Here is a 19235-nt window from a genome sequence, read left to right as displayed (position 1 = left end):
GAGGAAAATGCAACTTTGTACAACACTCCAGAAATGAGCAGACTCTGGTTTTTTTGTTTGTATTTTGAGCAGCCATGTGAGTGCAAGGTCGAGTTCATGGAATTGAATGCCAAGTTGAGCATGTATTTAGCGATAAAACAATGATATTTAAGATTTTCAGAATTCCATGAAACTTGGCATAATTGTTCGCTATGGACAATGAAGCAAGTTTGTGCTAAAATTCGACCATTTTGATCCCTGCCTAATTGTTTTAAAATGGCGTGTTAGATATTTTTTTAATAAATCATAGCACGAAAACGGCGTATCCAATCGAAATGACGCCTGAGACAAATTTGTAGGAAACTCAGAATAACAGAATTTACTCCGGAAATAAAAATATCAAAATGCATTTCCATCATAAAAAAAAAAACAGCTGAAAACTTTAATAAAGAAAATAGTGTGCATTAAAGATTTTTTTAACTTATGTTTATGCTTATAAAAATGCTATTTTTTCTGAAATGGACACAATGGACACTTCAAAATTGACCAAAATCGTAAAACATAAGCTTTTAGTAACATTATTTAACTTTTTCACGCAATATTTATGTGCTCTGAAACAACTTAAAAAAAATATGATATTTGGATAAAAAAAAAATTAAAATAAATTGATTAAAAATAATTTAAATTTGTACTAATAGTTGATGATCTTCGATTTTGGTCAATGTTGAAGTGTGCATCTTAAAAATGTACTCATTTTGTTAATTTAGTTTTAAACAGTTTATTTTTATTTTCTGACGATAGTTTGTGTTTTTTTTTTCAGCGTGTATTTTTTTTTCTGGAAAAGTTGAATGCAGTTTCTTACAACTTTTTCTCAGATGTCATTTCAATTAGATGAACCGTTTTCGTACTATGATTTATTGAAACATATCTAAGCCGCCATTTTGAAAAATAAGGTGAGAGTGAAAATGGCCTAGTTCATGATATTGAAAATTTTCAAAGTGCCTGAATTAAGGAAAACATTAAATGATTTATTTCATGTTCGTAATTAACTTTATAAAATATTAGAGATCATTATTGCAGTCCCATTAACTTCACAACAATTGTAGGAACTTTGAAGAAGTTCTGAGGAATGAAAGGAAATTCTGAGAATTTCAGTAAAGCTCCATAAACAAACTGCGGGAACATAAAGGAAGTTAACACACTGAAATTATGGGGAACTTACTGGAAACTTTAAGATACTCAAATCGGTTCTTTAAACATTCTAAGATTTTCAGAAACTTTTATGAAGTTCCTAGAACTTCAGAGCACATCACAGGTGTTAAGCAAACTTGAGAAATATAGAAACCTTAAGGGGTATTGTGCAACTAAAAAACAAAAAATCTAAGCACCTCAGAAAAGCTAAATCTAGAGATCTTCGGGGAATTTCAGATCTTAAGAGCTGCCCATGACTTTAGTTCAGACTTTTTAGAGCAGTTTAAATATCTACAATCGTAAATTTTGGAAAATTTAGAACCCTTAAGATGTTCCGAGAATTTCAGGGAAGTACAGAGACCGTCAGATAATTTATGAAAACTTCATAAATATTTCAGGAATTTCACAGAAGTCCAAAGAATTTCAAGGAATCTTCAATAGAATTGAGAGCTTTAGGGAAGCTTCGAGAACATCAAAACAGATCAGAAAATCAAAGGGCAGTTAAAATAATTTAAAGAAAATTGTAGAAACCTTAAAGAAGTTCCGGAAACTTCAACAAAGCTCCGATAGAACTTCTGGATCGTGATAAAAATTACATGAACATCCGGAAAACGTGAGAGTATTTTAAGGGTGTTATTTCATGGAAATATCAAGAACTTTAAAAAATTCAAAAGTTTAGCTAAGTTGATTAGAGAATATCAACGAAGTTCCTTTAATTAAAAAAAAAATGCGCAACTTTTAGCGATAAATATCTTCATGAAATTCCAGAGAACTTAGAATTTAGATAGTTTCATGATATTCAGCGAAGTTCCGAGTACTTCGAGGACGATCAAATAACTTCAGAATAATCCCATTAACTTAAGCAACTTTGCAGCGACTTACAAGTAATTCGGTGGAATTATGGAGTATTCCAAGAATTCTATGATTGACCTTAAAACGTCAGGGAATTTTAAATATATAATACCCAAGTAACAATTAAGGTTTTATGAGGGTTCTGGAGACCAGGATTTAGACTTGTAGCATGCTTTAAAACCTCGATAAAACATGGAATGTTACTTGGGTATATATCAGAAAATTTACCGGACAAACAAATTTAGAGAACTTCAGGAGGCGCATAGTTCAGGGAAAAATAAGTGAGCGTTTTTAATGGTTAGAATACTTAAGGAAAATTGTCCAAACTTCAAAGCAAATCAATTAATTTCAGTAAATTTGCAGGTTGTTAAAAATACTGATAAATTCAGGGCAACCTAGAGAACTTTAAATAAAATCGTTTAGGCAGTTTTAATAACACCCGGAAAGTCTCGACTATTGAAGAAGTTTTAAATTAGTGTCGATAATTTAATGGAAGCTTCATGAACTTCAGAAAAATGAAAATTGCGGAAGCACAAAAGTTCCAGAAATTTAGAAAAACTTCGAAAACTTCACAGAAGGACAGTGTTATTCAGAAACATTTCGAGAACTTCATAGGAAAAATTTGGGAAGTTCTCAGAATAGTCCATTTCATATACAACGGAAATTTCGAGTAGGCTATCCTCCGAATTCAATTTTCTTTTAGTTTTTATCGGAATTACCTTGAAATTCTCCACAATAAGACACTCTTTGGAAAGATTATCAGAATATTCATTGAATTCATCTCAGATTTCCTTTTGAATCTCACTCCGTCCCTTGGAATTCTTTTCACATTGAAAGTCTCATAAGAATTCATTGGTATTTCTAATCACAATTTCCTTAGATTTCTTCTCATAATTTGTTTGGAAAACTCTCCTGAATTTGTTTTCCGAATTCCTTTGAAGATGTCCTGGAGTTATTCTCAGATTTAATTGTAATCCTTCTTTTAGTATTTTCAAACAAATTCCAAGGACTTATGCTCCGAATTTGTTTTCTCCCACACACTTTATGAAATCATTCTCAGAATGCCCTTGGAATTTTCCTTTGAAGTTCACAGTAGTTGTGCGCCTCAGAAATTCCTAAGAGTTTTCAATAAAATTCATTTTTAATTCATTTCAGGGTAGCTTTTAAGTCACTATTTTTTCAACTATCAGTCACTATTTAGTCACTTATTTCTTCAGCATGATCACTAAAATCACTATTTTTGTAAAAACTCCTGCATACATTTTTTTACGCCAATCGGTTCAGTAGTTTCCGAGTCTATAAGGGCCAGGCAGACAGACTGAAATTCATTTTTATATATAGAGGAAATGGATGTAATGTCGGCCTAAATGCCCCTAATTTGGGCCCATACATAAGCCAACATTAGAGCCATTTCCCCTCTACAGCCATTCCATAGCAAAACGATATAGTGGTTCTCAGAATTTCGTAACAATTGGTAGTTTTTTTCCTTATCGAAAAATATTAGACCCGCTTTTTTTTTCTCATTAGGGTGACCATTTCCATGTTAGGTTTTTTAGAAATTTTTAGTCTATGATCAGAAGTTGAAATAAATAAGTAATGAAACCATGTTACATTAATACATGTATCAATGGAGACGCAGGGTAATCTAGTCTTATTGGAGTAATGAGCGAAATATCTAAACATGATAATTTCAAAAAACCGTAACTCAAAACGAAGAAAAATACATCACCGATTTTTTTATATGTTGTGTAGAAAAGCCTAAATTTTCAAAGAAAATGCTACGCCCATTGTCTACAAACCATGAAAATTATAAAAAAACAAATACAATCTAAGTTCTTCTACACTAAACTCAAATTTAATTTTTTTTTAATATTTTTTTCTGAAAAGTATGTTTAAGAACCTTTCATATCATATTCTGATTATTCAAATCGGCCCATTAATTTTTGTAGAAAATAGAAAAAAATAGTTTTTTTTTTGACTACCTTAATGAAAAAAAAATACGGGTCTAATATTTTTCGATAAGGAACAAAAATAACAATTGTTACGAAATTCCGAGAACCACTATATCGTTTTGCTATGGAATGGCTGTATATATATTGTACACTGAAGTATTTTTTTACACGGTTTTTCGCGATTTACAAGGTTAATTTTTTTTACGATTTCTCGACAACGATACAACCTATCGACTTGATTCCAATCACATTATCCGTTTCAAGCTATAGGTAATCATGGCATACTTTAAAAAAATCACAATTTTTGGTGTAAATTCAGAATTTTTTAAAATATGTCTATATGGACCATAGCATGCTATAATTACAAATGGCATCAAAATTCGATTTTTTAAAAACATTTAAGCATGTGAAAAATCAAAATCTTGTAGGTTTTTTTTACACGGTGCATATCCCCCGTGTAAAAAAAGATCTGAGTGTATATACATTTAAAATTTGTTGGCGCGTAAGTCAATCTAGTGATTACGTATAATACATATATGTAATACGAATAGCATGGGCAACTTTCTCTAAAAAACCATAGTTTTATACTATTTTACAGAGAATGGCATCACTTTTGTAGTACGTACATACGTCATTTATGCAAACAGCAGTTTCCTCTCATGACTAACAACACAAAGATTTTGAACGTCAATAACTCAGCTGCCCCAACAATTTTATCTGTTTAATTTAAGACCATCATTTTTCAAAATTTCACTATTGAAAATTGCACGGATGTGCAACTGTTGCTATGATAATTAAAATTATCACCTATTGTCTGCGAAAAGCGATTTCCCTAACACAGATTTCAAAGTTGAATTCCATCCGGTCTCACCAAACGGTGTTTATTCAATCACCACGTGATGAGTGGTGGTGTTCTCCAGTACACAACGAAAGGCTGCCTGCAAGCAGCGAGCTGCAGCCCACATGAGCATCCATAGGAGGAAGAAGCCGCACCGCTATTGATCGGAATCAGTAGCTCTTCGTGAGCCGCTGTGAGCCATCTATGTCAAGCGCGTCATACTAAAAAGTATAAACAGAGAGAACCCCGCTCAAATTCCTATTCTTACACAAAACACAAGCTCCTGCTACAGTTAACAAATAAGATTTATTATTTAAGACCACGTAGTCCTGCGTCACCATTGCGTACAACCACATATGGCTATTCCTTGTAGTATTTTTTTCTTCATAAAATACCTATCATGCTATTATGTCTTGTCCTAATAATGATCTAATTTTGCTTCTTTTTCCTGACTGGAAATGTCTTAAACCTAGTCCAGTGTTTCAAAAATTTAAACAGTGTCTCCAAATGTCTAATCTTGAAAATCACACGCAATCCATTTCTTTACCATTTTACCGCTACCTTCAGAACCACCCAAGGTCCATCAAAAGGCCATCTGATCAACTTCTGATCCCCTTTAGCTCCGTTTAAATTGTAGCAACCCATCGCACGTATCTCATAAAACCCTTGTAACTGCCGTCCTCGTTTGGCGGCGATAAACGTTTCCGATCTGATCTGAATACCAACTAGCCTTCTCGAAACCACACACGAAACCAGTTGCATCGCTTTGCCCCGCCAAGTCGAATTAGAATTCCCAGCGGATCCATTAAGCCCCGCGTACAACGTCCAGAGTTACAACCTGCGTGTAATCCGTTGCATTAATTTTATGACCTTTCCTCAGCGCTCGTTCGGGCTACCTGTTTACACGCATCTCAACCGCCGCACCGGGGCCGACCGAGTTCAAGTTTGCTCATCCCGTTCGCTGTCGATGAAGCTTGATCTGAAACTGAAACACAACTGATTGACAACCGAAACTAGGCCCTCTCGCTGATGGGTCGTCCAACTTTTCCAGCAATTATTTGTCTTATGTTGGCTTGCGTGTTTATATTTATTTAACTTGGCTTCGTTCCCGGGAGGGAACGAGTTTATCCCGGCTCTGGCAGATGTCACTGCTTGGTGATGCGCCTGCAGGAATGTGGAAGCGCAAAGTTGGTAACGGTTGGCTGCGGTTTTGAAACTGGAATGCTGCCTTACCACCGTAGGCTACTCGGGTAAGATGGTCACGAGACACGAGTGGAGTAAAATGGGTTCGATTATTTACTCGCAGCTTGCTTCTTTATCCAAGGCCACGGATGCTTTCGGTTCGGCTTAGCCGGTATGGACAATTATTACAAAGTCTAGATGGAATCTAAATCTCGAGTTACTTTAGTTGTGTTTTATTGGTAACATTTACAATCTATTTAGAACATCCTTCAGCACTAAATAGTATGTATATGACAAGTTGACCACCTGAAAGATCAATGAGAATTATCCACTTCGTTAGTCCACTACTACAAAACTTCAAACGCACCTTTCCGAACTTTTCAATCCCTACGACGAAAAACTTGGCCGCAGTGATCCCTGTTTCCCGCTGCGAACGCTGTATTATCAAACGATAATATCGCTGCAGCTCTGCGGAATCCTCGTACCACGTTAGTTCGTAGACGGCTTGGCCTACTGCCTGTGCCTCGGCCGTCAGCTGCGAGCCCAGATACGCATAACCGTAGGTCTCGATCAAAGACAGCAAGAACACAACCATCACATTGAGTAGGTTGAAGTTTATGTTCTGAAACGCAGCCTACTAGTTCACACCGTTATACAAAAAACAACGTCTAAGCAACTTACCGCTGAGACGTAGAACATGGTCAAACACCAGAACAAGATGCAGACTACGAATTGTATCGCTACCGGAATACTTAGGATGTTTTCCACCAGATCAGTTATCCTGAAAATCGATCGCTGCCTAATTAGATTTTGATTTCGAAAACAAAAGCGACCGAACATACTGGAATGCTTTTTCGTGTAGCTGAACGATTTTCTCGATGCTCGCTAGCTTGACCTCCTTGTGCTCTGCTGCTTGGTCCTGTTGCTGAGGTGTAGTAAATTGTGCCAATTTTCGGACACGAATCGCCACCAACCGGTAGGTTAATGAGCTGTATTTGATCATCATGAGCAGTGTGGTAACCTTGATCACCGACATGTACGCACAAACGTAGTAGGCTGGCAGCGAGAGCACCACGAAGAGGTGGTAATGTGCGAAATTTGTACGGATGTTCAGTCCGTAAAATCTAGCAAAGAGAAGGATGAAAAACGAAACGATCAATGTCAGTCGGTAGTTTTCGAAAACGCTGACTGGTGTAGTTTCGTGTTTTACTCTTGTTCCATGGGAAGTTCGAACTCTAGCTGTTCCGACTCATTACTATCGGTGGTGGTGTTGGTGCTGAAGTATCGTACATAGCTGGTGGCCATCGCCGGAATGCAGAAAACGAGCGGTCCGAAGCAGCAATAGATGAAGTAAAATTTGGTGAATTGCTTCATTTTTGAATTTTGCTTACGTATCAGATCGTAGCATTCCTTGGATTGGTCGCCGTCGTGCGTTACTGTGGGGATTTGGAATCATTTGATTGATATTTTTAAAATGCTCTCGAAAGTTACCTTGTCTGATGAATTCACTTAAAAGATGCATCATTCGCGTGAATTGAGGCAATTTCAGAACCAAAGCAGCAAATACGATAATAAGATTTCCCTCGAACAGTAGCTCTGAAAGTCCTTTGGTGATGGCGTCGAACCTGGTGCTTCCGAACCCGAGGACGGATTTTGAGAATACGATTACGAATGTTGCCCAACCGAACGCGAGATAAAAACGGTACATGCGCCCTTTGGGGCCTACTATTCCTATCAGCTTCATCAAGCGAAGTTGAAAGGACATGATCTGCAGCTCCGGTGGCAAACTTTGATGGAGAGATGGTTCCATGGCGAAAATCCCACTCAAAATGACACGGTACTGTCGGTCAGGAATGACTGTGAACGATTGATCACGGGAACCAATTGTCTTCGGTATTGTAGCAGTGTACAAGAATAAAAAAAGGTAATCGCCATCAATAATGCTAGTAAATAATGCTTAGCATGATACAGGGTATTTTTTTTTCGCTTTTGTGTAGTGTTTCCAGATGGCGAGTGGAACTCAGCATGCGGTGCGTACTCAGCAAAATTTGTCCAACATTATTGAAATTATGCCTGCATTAATAAAACTATATATTTATGAATGGCATTTCAAAAAATTTAAGTTTTATGTTCGTTTTCGTATGATAATGTTCAGTTAGAATGCATTAATTTTTCAACGAAAAAATGCATTAATTTAAATTATTTTTTATTTCTATTCGTGTGTAATTGTAAAATATTTTAAACTTTTTAGTTGATTAAGAGAAAAATTACGTTTACCAACACACACAATGCAACATTTAGATAGTTTCAAAGCAACATGGAATCGGTTTGAAATGTTGTTTTTATGTTGACAGCTATGCTGGTTAACCTGCGGGATAATCTACCCACATGACAGCTCGTGTTTTTAGTACAATACGACGAATGAAGTGGATGGTGAGGTTTTGACAGAACAGGCAACAGCATGCCATGGAAAATTTACGTAGAACCGTTCATATGTATATATTCAAGCAGTGATGATGATGGTCACACCTCTTACCCCTACAAAGGTTTGAGATGAACGATTTATCTTTAAGATAATTATTACAAGCAATCAAGAGTTAATGAACAATCAACAAAGCATCCTATTACACTAGCAACCCCGCAATCTGATCCTATCATAATTTTTAGCAATGTCAGGAATGCTCACGAACCACCAACATTTGCCAGAAAACTTACTACTAACTCAAGGTATCTTCCAAATAAGCTTCAAAATTGCATTTTTTTTTTATCAAATGTTTATTTATTTTATCAAATAGTCCTTTGTGGACTACTATTTTTTTTAATTAATCTACTATTAAATCAAATATTAAAAATCCATCATCACCATCGAGGTGAACAGAAATAGTTTTTGCAGTGCTGCAATAATTATTAAAAAAAAAGTCGTAATGACAGCTATCCATATACAATAATCCGTTAGAGATAACTTCGTCAAAATACATAATTTGTCAATTCATAAAAAAAATCACTGGATAACCGTTCAAAAGACAGTTTTAACGTGTGAAATGCAATGTCTCTTAAATTCTGCTAATGTTGTTGAACGTTTAATGTGTCTAGGCATCGATTTGAAAACATTTATTCCATTGTAATAAATATAATGAATTATGTGAAGCACAAGTCAAGAAATGTCGTGTTCTTATTTCATCCGCGTTTCTAGAATTATATCTATGATAGTCACTTCCTCTTTCAATTCGATCACACAAATATCGAGGCAGCAAACCGTTAACTACTTTAAAAATGAACACCATAGTTAAATATACAATTCTTTGCTTCACCGACAACCATTGTAAGGCGGCTAGCATCAAAGTTGAGGATGATGAATCTATTACATCTCAAAATCAAACGCATTATTTTATTCTGCAAGCGCTGTAATCTCGATATTTGTGTTGCATTGGCCAGAAATAAAATGGAAGGGCAAAAGTCTAGATGAGGAGAGATGATTGATTTGTATAGCTGTATTTTACTGGACATAGTTAAATCGTTTTTCAGGCGACATAGAATTCCATACTTCTTGGTAATTTTCTTGACGACATTGTCAATGTGAGAGGTGAACTTAAGTGTGTCATCAATAATCACGCTAAGATATTTAATCTCCCGAACGCGATCAATAGTCTCATCATCAATTACAACAGAGACGCTCTCATTTAATCGATTCCGCGAAATTACCATAAATGTAGTTTTACTTGTATTCAGTTTCAACTGCTTTTACTTCAATCATCTACTTAGAGAACGCAAATCTTCATTCAAGTGTAAAACGGCATCATCTAAATCCTTAGCTGCAATGAATAACACAGTATCATCTGCAAAAAGATTAATGTCGCAAGATCGTTAAACACGTCGCAAGTCATTAATATACATAATAAATAACAGAGGCCCTAATACACTTCCCTGGGGCACTCCAAGGTTATTCCCCACGGGACAAATAGCTTTCAAGTGGTGGGTTGTTTATCAGCCATCCTTGGTGCAATTTCATGTTATGTCTTGCAATCGCACCAAGGTCTAAAATTATAATTCTTTTTAATAACTCAGCTATCCCGTCTCAATGTGACATGTTGAAACCTTGTAAATTTTTACTAATTGATTGCAGTAAAAATCCTAAAAAATCCAAGCACAAGAAACTTTAGTTCTGGTTTAGGTCCATATCTTAAAAGTGATGTTGATGATGGTCTATGCCTGGCAGGATTGAGCCTGTACTAATAAAGTAATTAACAAAAAAATATGCCCGGCAATTTGAATAACTTTGTAACTTTTGGAACCTTGTTCATGTCACAGAATCTATAAAACTTTTCCATTCCTTACCTCGGAATTTTCTTCAGCGTTCCATAAAAGTTTACTTCAGTGTATTCTTGAAATTCTTATCATAACTATCGAGGACATATTCTCAGGATTGTCCTGCTCTTCGAATTCACCCGAGGTTTCCGGAAGTATTGTCCTAAAGAGATCTTGAAATTCACACCAGGATTCCATGGGATTGTTTTTCAGAATTCTCTTGAAATTCTTCTTAAAATCCATTGAGATTATATCTTAAAATTTCCTTTAAATTATTCTGAGAATTCGATTCCTTTAGAATTATTCTCAAAATTCTCTTGTAAATATTCTTCTGAATCCTTCTGGAATGCTACTCAGAATTGTTTAGCAATTTTCTCAAAAATTTCTTTGAAATGCTATACATTTCATTGGAAATCTCATCACAATCGCCGTAATAGTCTCTTCAGAACTACATTGGAATTTACGTTTATGTTTCCTTAAAATGCTGCTTACAAATGGTTTTACTTTAAAACATTACCATTCACTTCTCCTTCAGTTTTTTTTTTAGAATATAAATATCTTAAAATTTAGTTCAAGCAATGTTTTTTTTTCATCGCAGTGAAAATCAAGAAAAAGCATTTGTAACGTATTTTTTCCTACAAAATCAAATATCTCTGAGTGTTTCATAATTTTTCTTAAAACCACATTAAAACATCTTTCATTTGAAGGGTCAATCGTAAAAATTGGTCTAGAGGTTCAGAAGTTATGAATTTTAGGCATTTTTGAAAAAAAAAATAGATTTATCGGACCACCCTAACACGGAAATGATCACCTTAATGGCGGAATAAAAAAGTACGAGTCTAATATTTTTTGATAAGGAAGAACTATACAAATTTTCATGAAATTCTTATACTCACTATAACATTCTTTTCTATGGAATTGCTGCTTTTACAAATTTTTCGGTCAGAGATTCGAATATTGTCCCATGGATCTTATTTTGTTTTCCAAATACATTTCCAAGTTCAAATTATCATTTGGTCCAATAACCCGTTGGGCCTTTCAAAAAAATACTTGTAATCAAGAGAAATTTCAAAATTCTGAGGCTCTTAGAAAATGTCGGTTTTATGTATATTAATTTATATAACCTTGGAAAAAAAATTCCTTTTAGGAATACCTACTCCAAAAAGCTCAACGATTGCATAAACTTGTTAAACTTTGTGCAATGATTATTTAAAATTCATAATTTTTAAATTTCCATCAAGTCGTCACTCAATGCACAGTGGTCCTGAATGCAGATTTAGCTGGATATCATTTTGAGTCGGAAATTGAAACTTTAGACTAAAAGTCTCTTCTACAAAGTTGTTCCTTATAGCTAGGCCCTTATTTTTATGACAATGAATTCTAGGGTGGTGGAAAAGTGCATATTTTTAGTACAAAAACGTCAATAACTCTTGATCGGCGAAAGATATTGACAAGCTTTCTGCAGCAAAAATTTGCGCCTTCTAAAGATCTAAAAGTTATTTGCAGACATCTTTGCTGAGAAATTTGAAATAATAAAACTAGAGCAAAATAACTGTTTTTTAGCGCCACCCTAACTCAATTCATGAAAATATCTCTAAATCGGCCAAGTTGCTTGAAATTAGCTCAGCTATAACGTTGCCGAAGAATGTATACCTAAATTTATTCAAACAAAAAAGTGATTTAGATTTTAATGATAATAAGAACCACCCTAGAATTCATTGTTATCAAAATGAGGGCCTCACTATAAGGAACAACTTTGTAGTTAAGACTTTTAGTCTAAAGTTTCAATTTCAGTCTCAAAACATATCATTCCACCTAAATCTGTATTCTGGACCACTGTGCAATGTTCTTGTATGTATGGAGCGCGGTGGCCTGGTGCGAACCGTTTTTGCTGACTGAGCAGGAGATTATGGATTCAATTCCAATCTGATTCGCATTATAAATTTATTAGTATCGCGATGCAAACAAACGATCACATCACTTACCCATTTGGTGAATTATTCTGATCTTACCCTTCCTACTAACAAAAATCCATCTGGTGCCAAACATGGGGATGCAGATGTAAAGTCGGTCTTTAGTAACAACGGTGGTCTGCGGTGCCATTGAGAGTGATTGACATGGGTCATAATCTTGGCAACAAGCTCGTCCCTACTACAAAAAAAGTCTTTTCTGGATCATATCCTGAAAGTGCACTCTGACATGTGTTCAGGTTGATTTCTTGTGGACGCAAACGACGTGTTGGTGGAATCGAAATTTAAGGCTGTTATTGAGCTCTTTGCAAAGATCATTTAATTTCGAATAAGTTGTCTAACTATTTTGAGAACACTAGCTTTAAAGTGTATTATGTTTGTTCAGAAATATTTCAATGCGCTTTACCGCTTTTCAATTAGATTCACTTGCTAAACACATCCCTAAGCACTAAATAGTATGAATACGACATTTGGATCACCTGCGGAATGAAAACGACATTTCTTATTCCTCACTGCATTGAAACCCCCCTAGAAGCCACCCTACTCACCCGTCCAAATTTGTCGATCCCAACGAGGAAAAACTTGACCGCCGTGATTCCGGTGGCACATTGAGCGCGCTGGATGATCAAACGGTAGTATCGCTGAAACGCTGCGGATGCTTCGTACCACGACAGTTCGTAGATGGCTTGTCCGACTGCCTGCGCTTCGGCTGTCAACTCCGATCCCAGATACGCATATCCGTAGGTTTCGATCATAGACAACCCGAACGGTACCATCACGTTGAACAGATTCAGGTTGACGTTCTGTAATGTGTAAATCCAGCCCATGAAACTCCACTATCAAATACAATGGTCAAACTTACCGTCGAGACGTAGAACATGACCAAACACCAGACCAGAATACAGGTCATAAACTGCATCGCCAGGGGAACATTGACTATCTCCTCTACCAAACCGGTTAACCTGCAATCAACGATCGATTTCAATTACACAGTAACGGTGACTGATTTTTCATTTTCATCAATTGCCGCTCTCACTCACTCGAATGCTTTCCTATGTAGTTTAACGATTTCGTCGATGCTGGATATCGTGACCTCCTGACCGCCGTGCTGCAATCTCCGAACTCTGATCGCCACCAGCCGGTAGGTTAACGAGTTATACCTGATCGCACTGAGCAGTGAGGTAACCTTAATCACCGACAGGTACGAACAGATGCAATAGGCCGTCAGCGAAAGCACCATGAATAGGTGGTAATGCACGAAATTTGTACGGATCTTCAATCCATAGAATCTGATCCAAGAAAGAGAGAGAAAATGAAACAAAACTATCAATGTTAGCCGGCAGCTTTCGAAAACTGCTGCTGTTGGTTTTACTCTTGTTCCATGGCAAGTTCGAACTGTAGCAGTTTCGATCCATTACCAACGGTGGTGCCGAAGTAACGCACATAGCTGGTACCCAATGCCGGAATGCAGTAAATGAACGGTCCGAAGCAGCAGTAGGTGAAGTAAAACTTGGAAAATTTGTTGAGTTTGGAATTTTGTTCTCGAATCTGATCGTAGCAATCCTTCGATTCGTCGTCGTCCGTAACTGTGAGTGAAAATAGAGACTCATTCGATTGAAATTAGTTTGATTCTTTCGAAAGTTACCTTGCTGGATGATTTCACTCAAAAGTTGAACCATCCGTTTGAAGGATGGCAGCTTCAGCACCAGTAATGCGGCCGAAGCGTAGAGATTGACCTGGAACAGCAACTCGGACAGGCCCTTGATGATGACATCGAACTCGTTGCTTCCCATGCCGAGTACGATTTTCGGAAAGATGATTATGAATGTTCCCCACCCGAAGGCGAGAAGGAACCGATGGAAGCGTCCTTGTGGACCCACCAGTCCTGTCAGCTCCATCATCCGAAGTTGAAAGCGCATGACCTGCAGTTCCGGGGGTAAGCTTCGATTGCGTGTTGGTTCCATTTTGATCGGTTGCTGTGGGTGGTTTGGAGTATTTATAAAACGCAAATTAAACGTTCCGTAATCGATTCAACCGGGGAGAATGTTTCTTTTATCGGAGGTGATTGATCGGAATGAATAATGTAAAGTTTGACGCGTTAGATGAAAAGGAGGATTTTTCGAGTGATTTATATTTGTTGTGTCTGATGATTTATTTTGTTAGATATTTTCAATTTGGAACCAAACCAAATGTCTATGTGTATATTTGATCAAGAATAATCATGAGCCATAATGCAATACCCTTCAAAAGAAAGAAGTGTTCCTTTCATGCTTCCTTAAATCAAAATACGCTACTGAAGGAAATTCTTAAATAATCAACTATTGTGATCATCGTGTGATTTAGTCGTTTTGTTAGGCAAGTGCATAATTACAGAACATGAAAGACACCTTCACTGTAGAGACAGCTCTGTTGGTTTAATCTAATTTGACTTTACAAAGAATATACATATTTTATTTATTTTTTACTAGTCGAAACGATTTGAATTTCTTATTTTAAAACCGTTAAGAAGTTATAGACAATATTTACATTTTCTTAACTAAATCCTTCATTAAGAGTTTGCAGGAGAGTTATTTCAGGGTAATTTCCTAGAAAAGCCTTTAAGTTTTTTGCGCCCCGAAACTATTTGGGAATTTCATCAACATTCACTGGTAAAGGAAACAATAGCTGAAATTTCAAAACCTATCGACTAGATGCTTACGTCAGATGGCGACTTGAGTGTGTAACAATCCATAGAACCGTTTCTGTGAGCGAAACGGTGATCGTTCCATTTGCCTGTGGTGGCGAGGGGAAACACCGATGAGTTTGGTAAAGGGAATGCTTGATCCGCTCATACCTTCCTCAAAATTGTCCTTCTTTCCTGTTTTCATACTGCCGTACTATAATGGAATTATCAACTCTATACGTTCACTTCCTCACACAAATCTAGATAGATTTGGAATTAGGGCGTAACAGCTTTTGTAAACAATGACTTCTATCGACAATTTCTAGGAACTCAAGGCACACCCACGCAAACCAACATAACCGTCGGGTAGGGGAAGCCTTCCTCTACCCGATGGTGTTGTTGATTTGCATTGGTGAGCCTTAACTTTCTAGCAATCATCGAAAGAAGTCATTGTTTACAAAAGCTGTTACGCCCTAATTCCAGCTCTATCTAGAAATGTTCACCTAATGTCCGATATTGACGTTAAGCATATTCAACTATGTTTTGCAATTGATGGACTATTTTCAGAGCGTAAAATTATTCGCAATCAGCCTGCGACAGTGCCGCATCCCACAGTAAACAAAGGAGCAAACACAAACAATCGGTCGCTTACGGAGAGGCGACCTATGGCTTCCGTCGCTCATTTTATAGAAGTCGAACTGAATGATCTTTAGAGGCAGTGTATTCAAATCATTGGTCAGTAATCAGCATCAAATTACAACCGATGGTCACAAGTAGTGCATCTTCATTCAAACACATAATGTAATTATAGAAGATGACATCCATAGCCGCTGAGGTCTAGGACCATTAGGTTGAATGGGTCATGAGTAATTTGGCAGAGAACTTAGACAGAACTTAGAGCATTCTTTGTAACAATTGCAACACTCTGAAACTTCGAAAATGTTCCAAAATCTTTGTCTGAGAAGGGACAAACATATATGAACCCAACATGAATTATTCAAGAAATGCCTTTTATAAATTTTGAACTTGAATACAGGAGTTCAGGATTTTTGGAAAAATATAAAAATTGAATCTTTGGTAACAGTTTTTCATAATTCTGAGTCTTTGAATAATTTTAACAATCTCATTCTAAGGTAGTCAGGCTCATTTTCTTATTTGATGATTGGCAAATTGGAATCCATGATTCTGAACCTTTGAACAATTTGAAGACCATAGGCGTAGAACATGTTTTTTAGAATTAAGACTTTGAAAATATATGAGAGATCTCGCAAATAGGAATACTTGCAGATGATTAATTTTTAGCCTTTGATTTCTTATAGCAAATTTCTCCTTCTCTCAACCATGAGTAGTTCTTCTGAGTTTCAAAATGTTCGTCTGATGATATATCTACACAGCAAAAAATTCTGAATTTTAATTGTGATGTAAACATTTATTCACGTAAACTTGTATTTCATTTCACGCAAACGAGCAACTTGTGAGTAATGTTGTTTACAAATATGTGCTTTTGTATACAATATTTGCAACATTTATCAGAACTTTACACGATTTATAATGTAAACTTAGATGAGATGTGACGCTCTTTTTATGTGCATCATATTGAACAGAAATTTACACTTCTTTTCCGAACTGTGTAGCTTCTTTGAAACAATAACAATATGCTGTAAGCATGGAGTTACATTTGAAAAGCGTGAAGTTGATGTAGTTTCCGAGATGTGTGCTCTAGAAAATTTGAAGTCCGTCATCATGTCAGCTATATTTGGACCCATCACACTTTTCAGGTGAATAATACGTGTTTTGGGGGAGAGATTACATTTGAGTGATTCACATAGAAATCAATTGATTTTCACGTAAATTTTATCGGACTGTACGATGATCTTCAAATTGGCATAACTAAAAAACGACGCGGATTAGCAAATAAATGTTACTGGATTTTGTAATAATGATAAAGTGAATTGGTGTTAGACTATAGATATATATTTCGATTTAATTGAGTAATCAAATTATTGCATCCTAGGAAAAAACACTAATTTACATAATTCAATAATTGGCACTGATGATCTCGTTCGTCAATTGTTGATTGTTAGCACCTCGAACAATCCGTTCCCGTGATCTGCAATTTCATTTTTAAATTATAAATGAGTGTTAATTTATGAAAATTATAAAACTTACGCTTGAAAACATGAAGAAGCCTGGTAATTCCAACTCGTCCAACAACGACGAAAGGGCACTTTCTTCTATCGCCATTTTTGAATTTCGAATACGACAAGAAATTGTTCATACCATGAAATGAAATCACGAAAAACTTACTTGAATTTCACTTAACCTTAACCAGCATGACATGTGGACTGGTCCAGTGAATCCAGTGGAATTCATTACTATGACATTGCATTTTATGTGCGGGATTCCTATTTTGAAGAGCTTACCTGAATTTTCAGGTAAAAATTACTTTTACCGTTGGTTCAATGTATAATGTCAAAACATGATCTAGGAAAATTTTCAAGCTCTCGATATTTGTTCAAAAGCCAGGCATTTTAAAAATATTTGACCCCCGGTAGCTTGAGCATTATTTGTCCAAACATCGAGAAAAAATCATTTCACAGATTCTTGAGTTCCTTTTTAAGTCCATTAATTTGTATTGTATTTTTCCCATACTAATACAAAAAATCCAGATCCGGTTCTTAAAAAAAATGTATTCCTAAATCTCAAATTTTTCACGATCGAGATTTTAAATCCTTGAGGCATTCAATTTTGTTTTATGTCCGTGATCATTCCATCTGGGAAAATTTTCCTCGTGCCGTAATAATAAGATTTTTTCTTAAACTGCGATCTAGTAAAGTTGTCTTGATCCCAGAGTTATGATTCTTTTTCTATGTTTGAGGTGTTACAGAAGATTATATTCTTGGGAGGAGTGGAGCAAAGTTAAAAGACAACCAGTTCTTTATAGCAAATACAAAGAAGAGAAGGATCTTTTATTAATATACTCATGTCTAACTTATATCTATATACATTTAATTCTAGACTGCATTACTTCATGTTGCTAAATGCATCGGAAGGATATGTATGATCCTAGATCTTCAAAAATTGCTGTCCTAGAATTTTAAAAAATTGTCTAAAATCGATACTTGTGAGGAAAGTGAGGAAATGGAGATTAGAATTGGACTGTGCTCCTGCTTATTCAATTCATACTTATTTTTTTATAGCAAATTTATGTGATCTTTAAATCAAACTCAAATTTGTTTTATTTTTAAAAAATATGAAAAGTATCTTTCCGATCAATAAATGTCACTATTGGTCACTTTTTTAATGGTTGAAAGGTCACTATTTGGTCACTATGTTCGTGATTTTAGTCACTAAAGTCACTACTACATATTACATCACATACCCACTACCAGCCTTGTAGGTGCTCATTTTCTAAAGGCGAGGAATCGAAAACCAATGTAATGTTAGGTACTCTATTCTGAAATCCGTGAAAGGGAATCTTCTATCATGTAGAATAAAACGTCCAATGTAACACTCATTGATTATGTCGTTGAGAAAAATCGTCTAATGCGCTGCGTCCTATGTGATTTTTTCTCTATATTATAGCATGAAATTCAAAGTAAAATTGTGATTTTTCTTTCCTACTGACTACGGTAAAAACAGTATTGCAAGATGTATTAAAAATAAAGATTAGTCGAACTTCAACTTCGACTGTATCATAATAGAAAAAAAAAACTTCTTTGATAGTAACACGTATTAAGTAATAAATTTTGATTTGTTACAAAAGCGAAAACGACGCAAGAAAACAAAAACATGACATTTTCGTAGCACGGCCTACTTTGATCCTACCAACTAAAAATGGGTAGGATTTCACGCATTTTGGCTATAACCGGGGTACAATCCTTATAATTGAGTAAACGGTATTTTCCGCCAATTTATAGTAACTTTTTCTCATGTTTCGAGTACTGTTTAATCAGCGCATGAGTAAGCATGCGTGTTTTTCTTCCTCTGATTTATCAATTTTTAATTTAATGCTGTTATGCTTGCAAAGTGTCGCGAAGCTTTTAAATCAATGTTGAAAAGTGCATAACAGAAACGCGTGTGAATTGTGCAAGATGAATGAGATTCAAAGCTCTTGCCGGGTAGCATGAACAGCTGGCTTGTGGGGCACGACGCAGAGGGTTGCCATACATTCAGTTTCGTTCTATTCTGCTAAGTTTCCCGAAATGTGCAGTCACTGGGGATCGTCGTCGAGGAGATTTGAAAGGTTCATCCATTCAACATGACGGAAGAAGCAAAAAAAGATAAGTTTAGTTCATTTCGAG

At 35.9% G+C, this 19235-nt stretch overlaps 3 protein-coding genes across 5 annotated transcripts in view; 1 reads left to right on the top strand and 2 right to left on the bottom strand.

The window, feature by feature from the left end:
* klar (klarsicht) overlaps nt 1-19235 on the top strand; it is a 607418-nt gene that overhangs the window by 264439 nt on the left and 323744 nt on the right. The window lies entirely within an intron of this gene.
* Nucleotides 6241-7960, bottom strand: LOC135714685 (odorant receptor 45b-like). The gene is made up of 6 exons (XM_065238073.1): nt 7486-7960; nt 7205-7430; nt 6837-7118; nt 6676-6775; nt 6362-6616; nt 6241-6300 (listed from the first exon to the last, which is right to left on the bottom strand). Exons 1-6 carry the CDS (start codon nt 7802-7804, stop codon nt 6241-6243), a joined length of 1242 nt encoding a protein of 413 aa, XP_065094145.1. The 5' UTR covers nt 7805-7960.
* On the bottom strand, nt 12692-14233 carry LOC135714475 (uncharacterized). Its single transcript, XM_065237851.1, has 6 exons — nt 13915-14233; nt 13642-13855; nt 13310-13558; nt 13132-13231; nt 12818-13072; nt 12692-12748 (listed from the first exon to the last, which is right to left on the bottom strand). Exons 1-6 carry the CDS (start codon nt 14231-14233, stop codon nt 12692-12694), a joined length of 1194 nt encoding a protein of 397 aa, XP_065093923.1.

This window comes from Ochlerotatus camptorhynchus, unplaced genomic scaffold (genome assembly GCF_037179485.1).
Source record: "Ochlerotatus camptorhynchus isolate MF236.1 unplaced genomic scaffold, CSIRO-AGI_Acam_v1.1 ptg000045l, whole genome shotgun sequence".
Taxonomy (NCBI): domain Eukaryota; kingdom Metazoa; phylum Arthropoda; class Insecta; order Diptera; family Culicidae; genus Ochlerotatus; species Ochlerotatus camptorhynchus.
Note: the sequence above shows the minus strand (reverse complement) of the source record. Positions and strands in the feature narration are given on the sequence as shown.

Bases quoted from the DNA above. Each gene is read 5' to 3' on its own strand.
- LOC135714685 (XM_065238073.1), bottom strand. From the start codon at position 7,804: ATGGAACCATCTCTCCATCAAAGTTTGCCACCGGAGCTGCAGATCATG. The intron at 7,431-7,485 runs GTAACTTTCGAG...AAATCCCCACAG, and splicing joins AAGTGAATTCATCAGACAAG to TAACGCACGACGGCGACCAA. The intron at 6,301-6,361 runs GTGCGTTTGAAG...TTGATCTTTCAG, and splicing joins GGATTGAAAAGTTCGGAAAG to GTGGTCAACTTGTCATATAC.
- LOC135714475 (XM_065237851.1), bottom strand. From the start codon at position 14,233: ATGGAACCAACACGCAATCGAAGCTTACCCCCGGAACTGCAGGTCATG. The intron at 13,559-13,641 runs GTAAAACCAACA...TTCTTGGATCAG, and splicing joins GAACTTGCCATGGAACAAGA to ATTCTATGGATTGAAGATCC. The intron at 13,073-13,131 runs GTAAGTTTGACC...TACACATTACAG, and splicing joins TCATGTTCTACGTCTCGACG to AACGTCAACCTGAATCTGTT.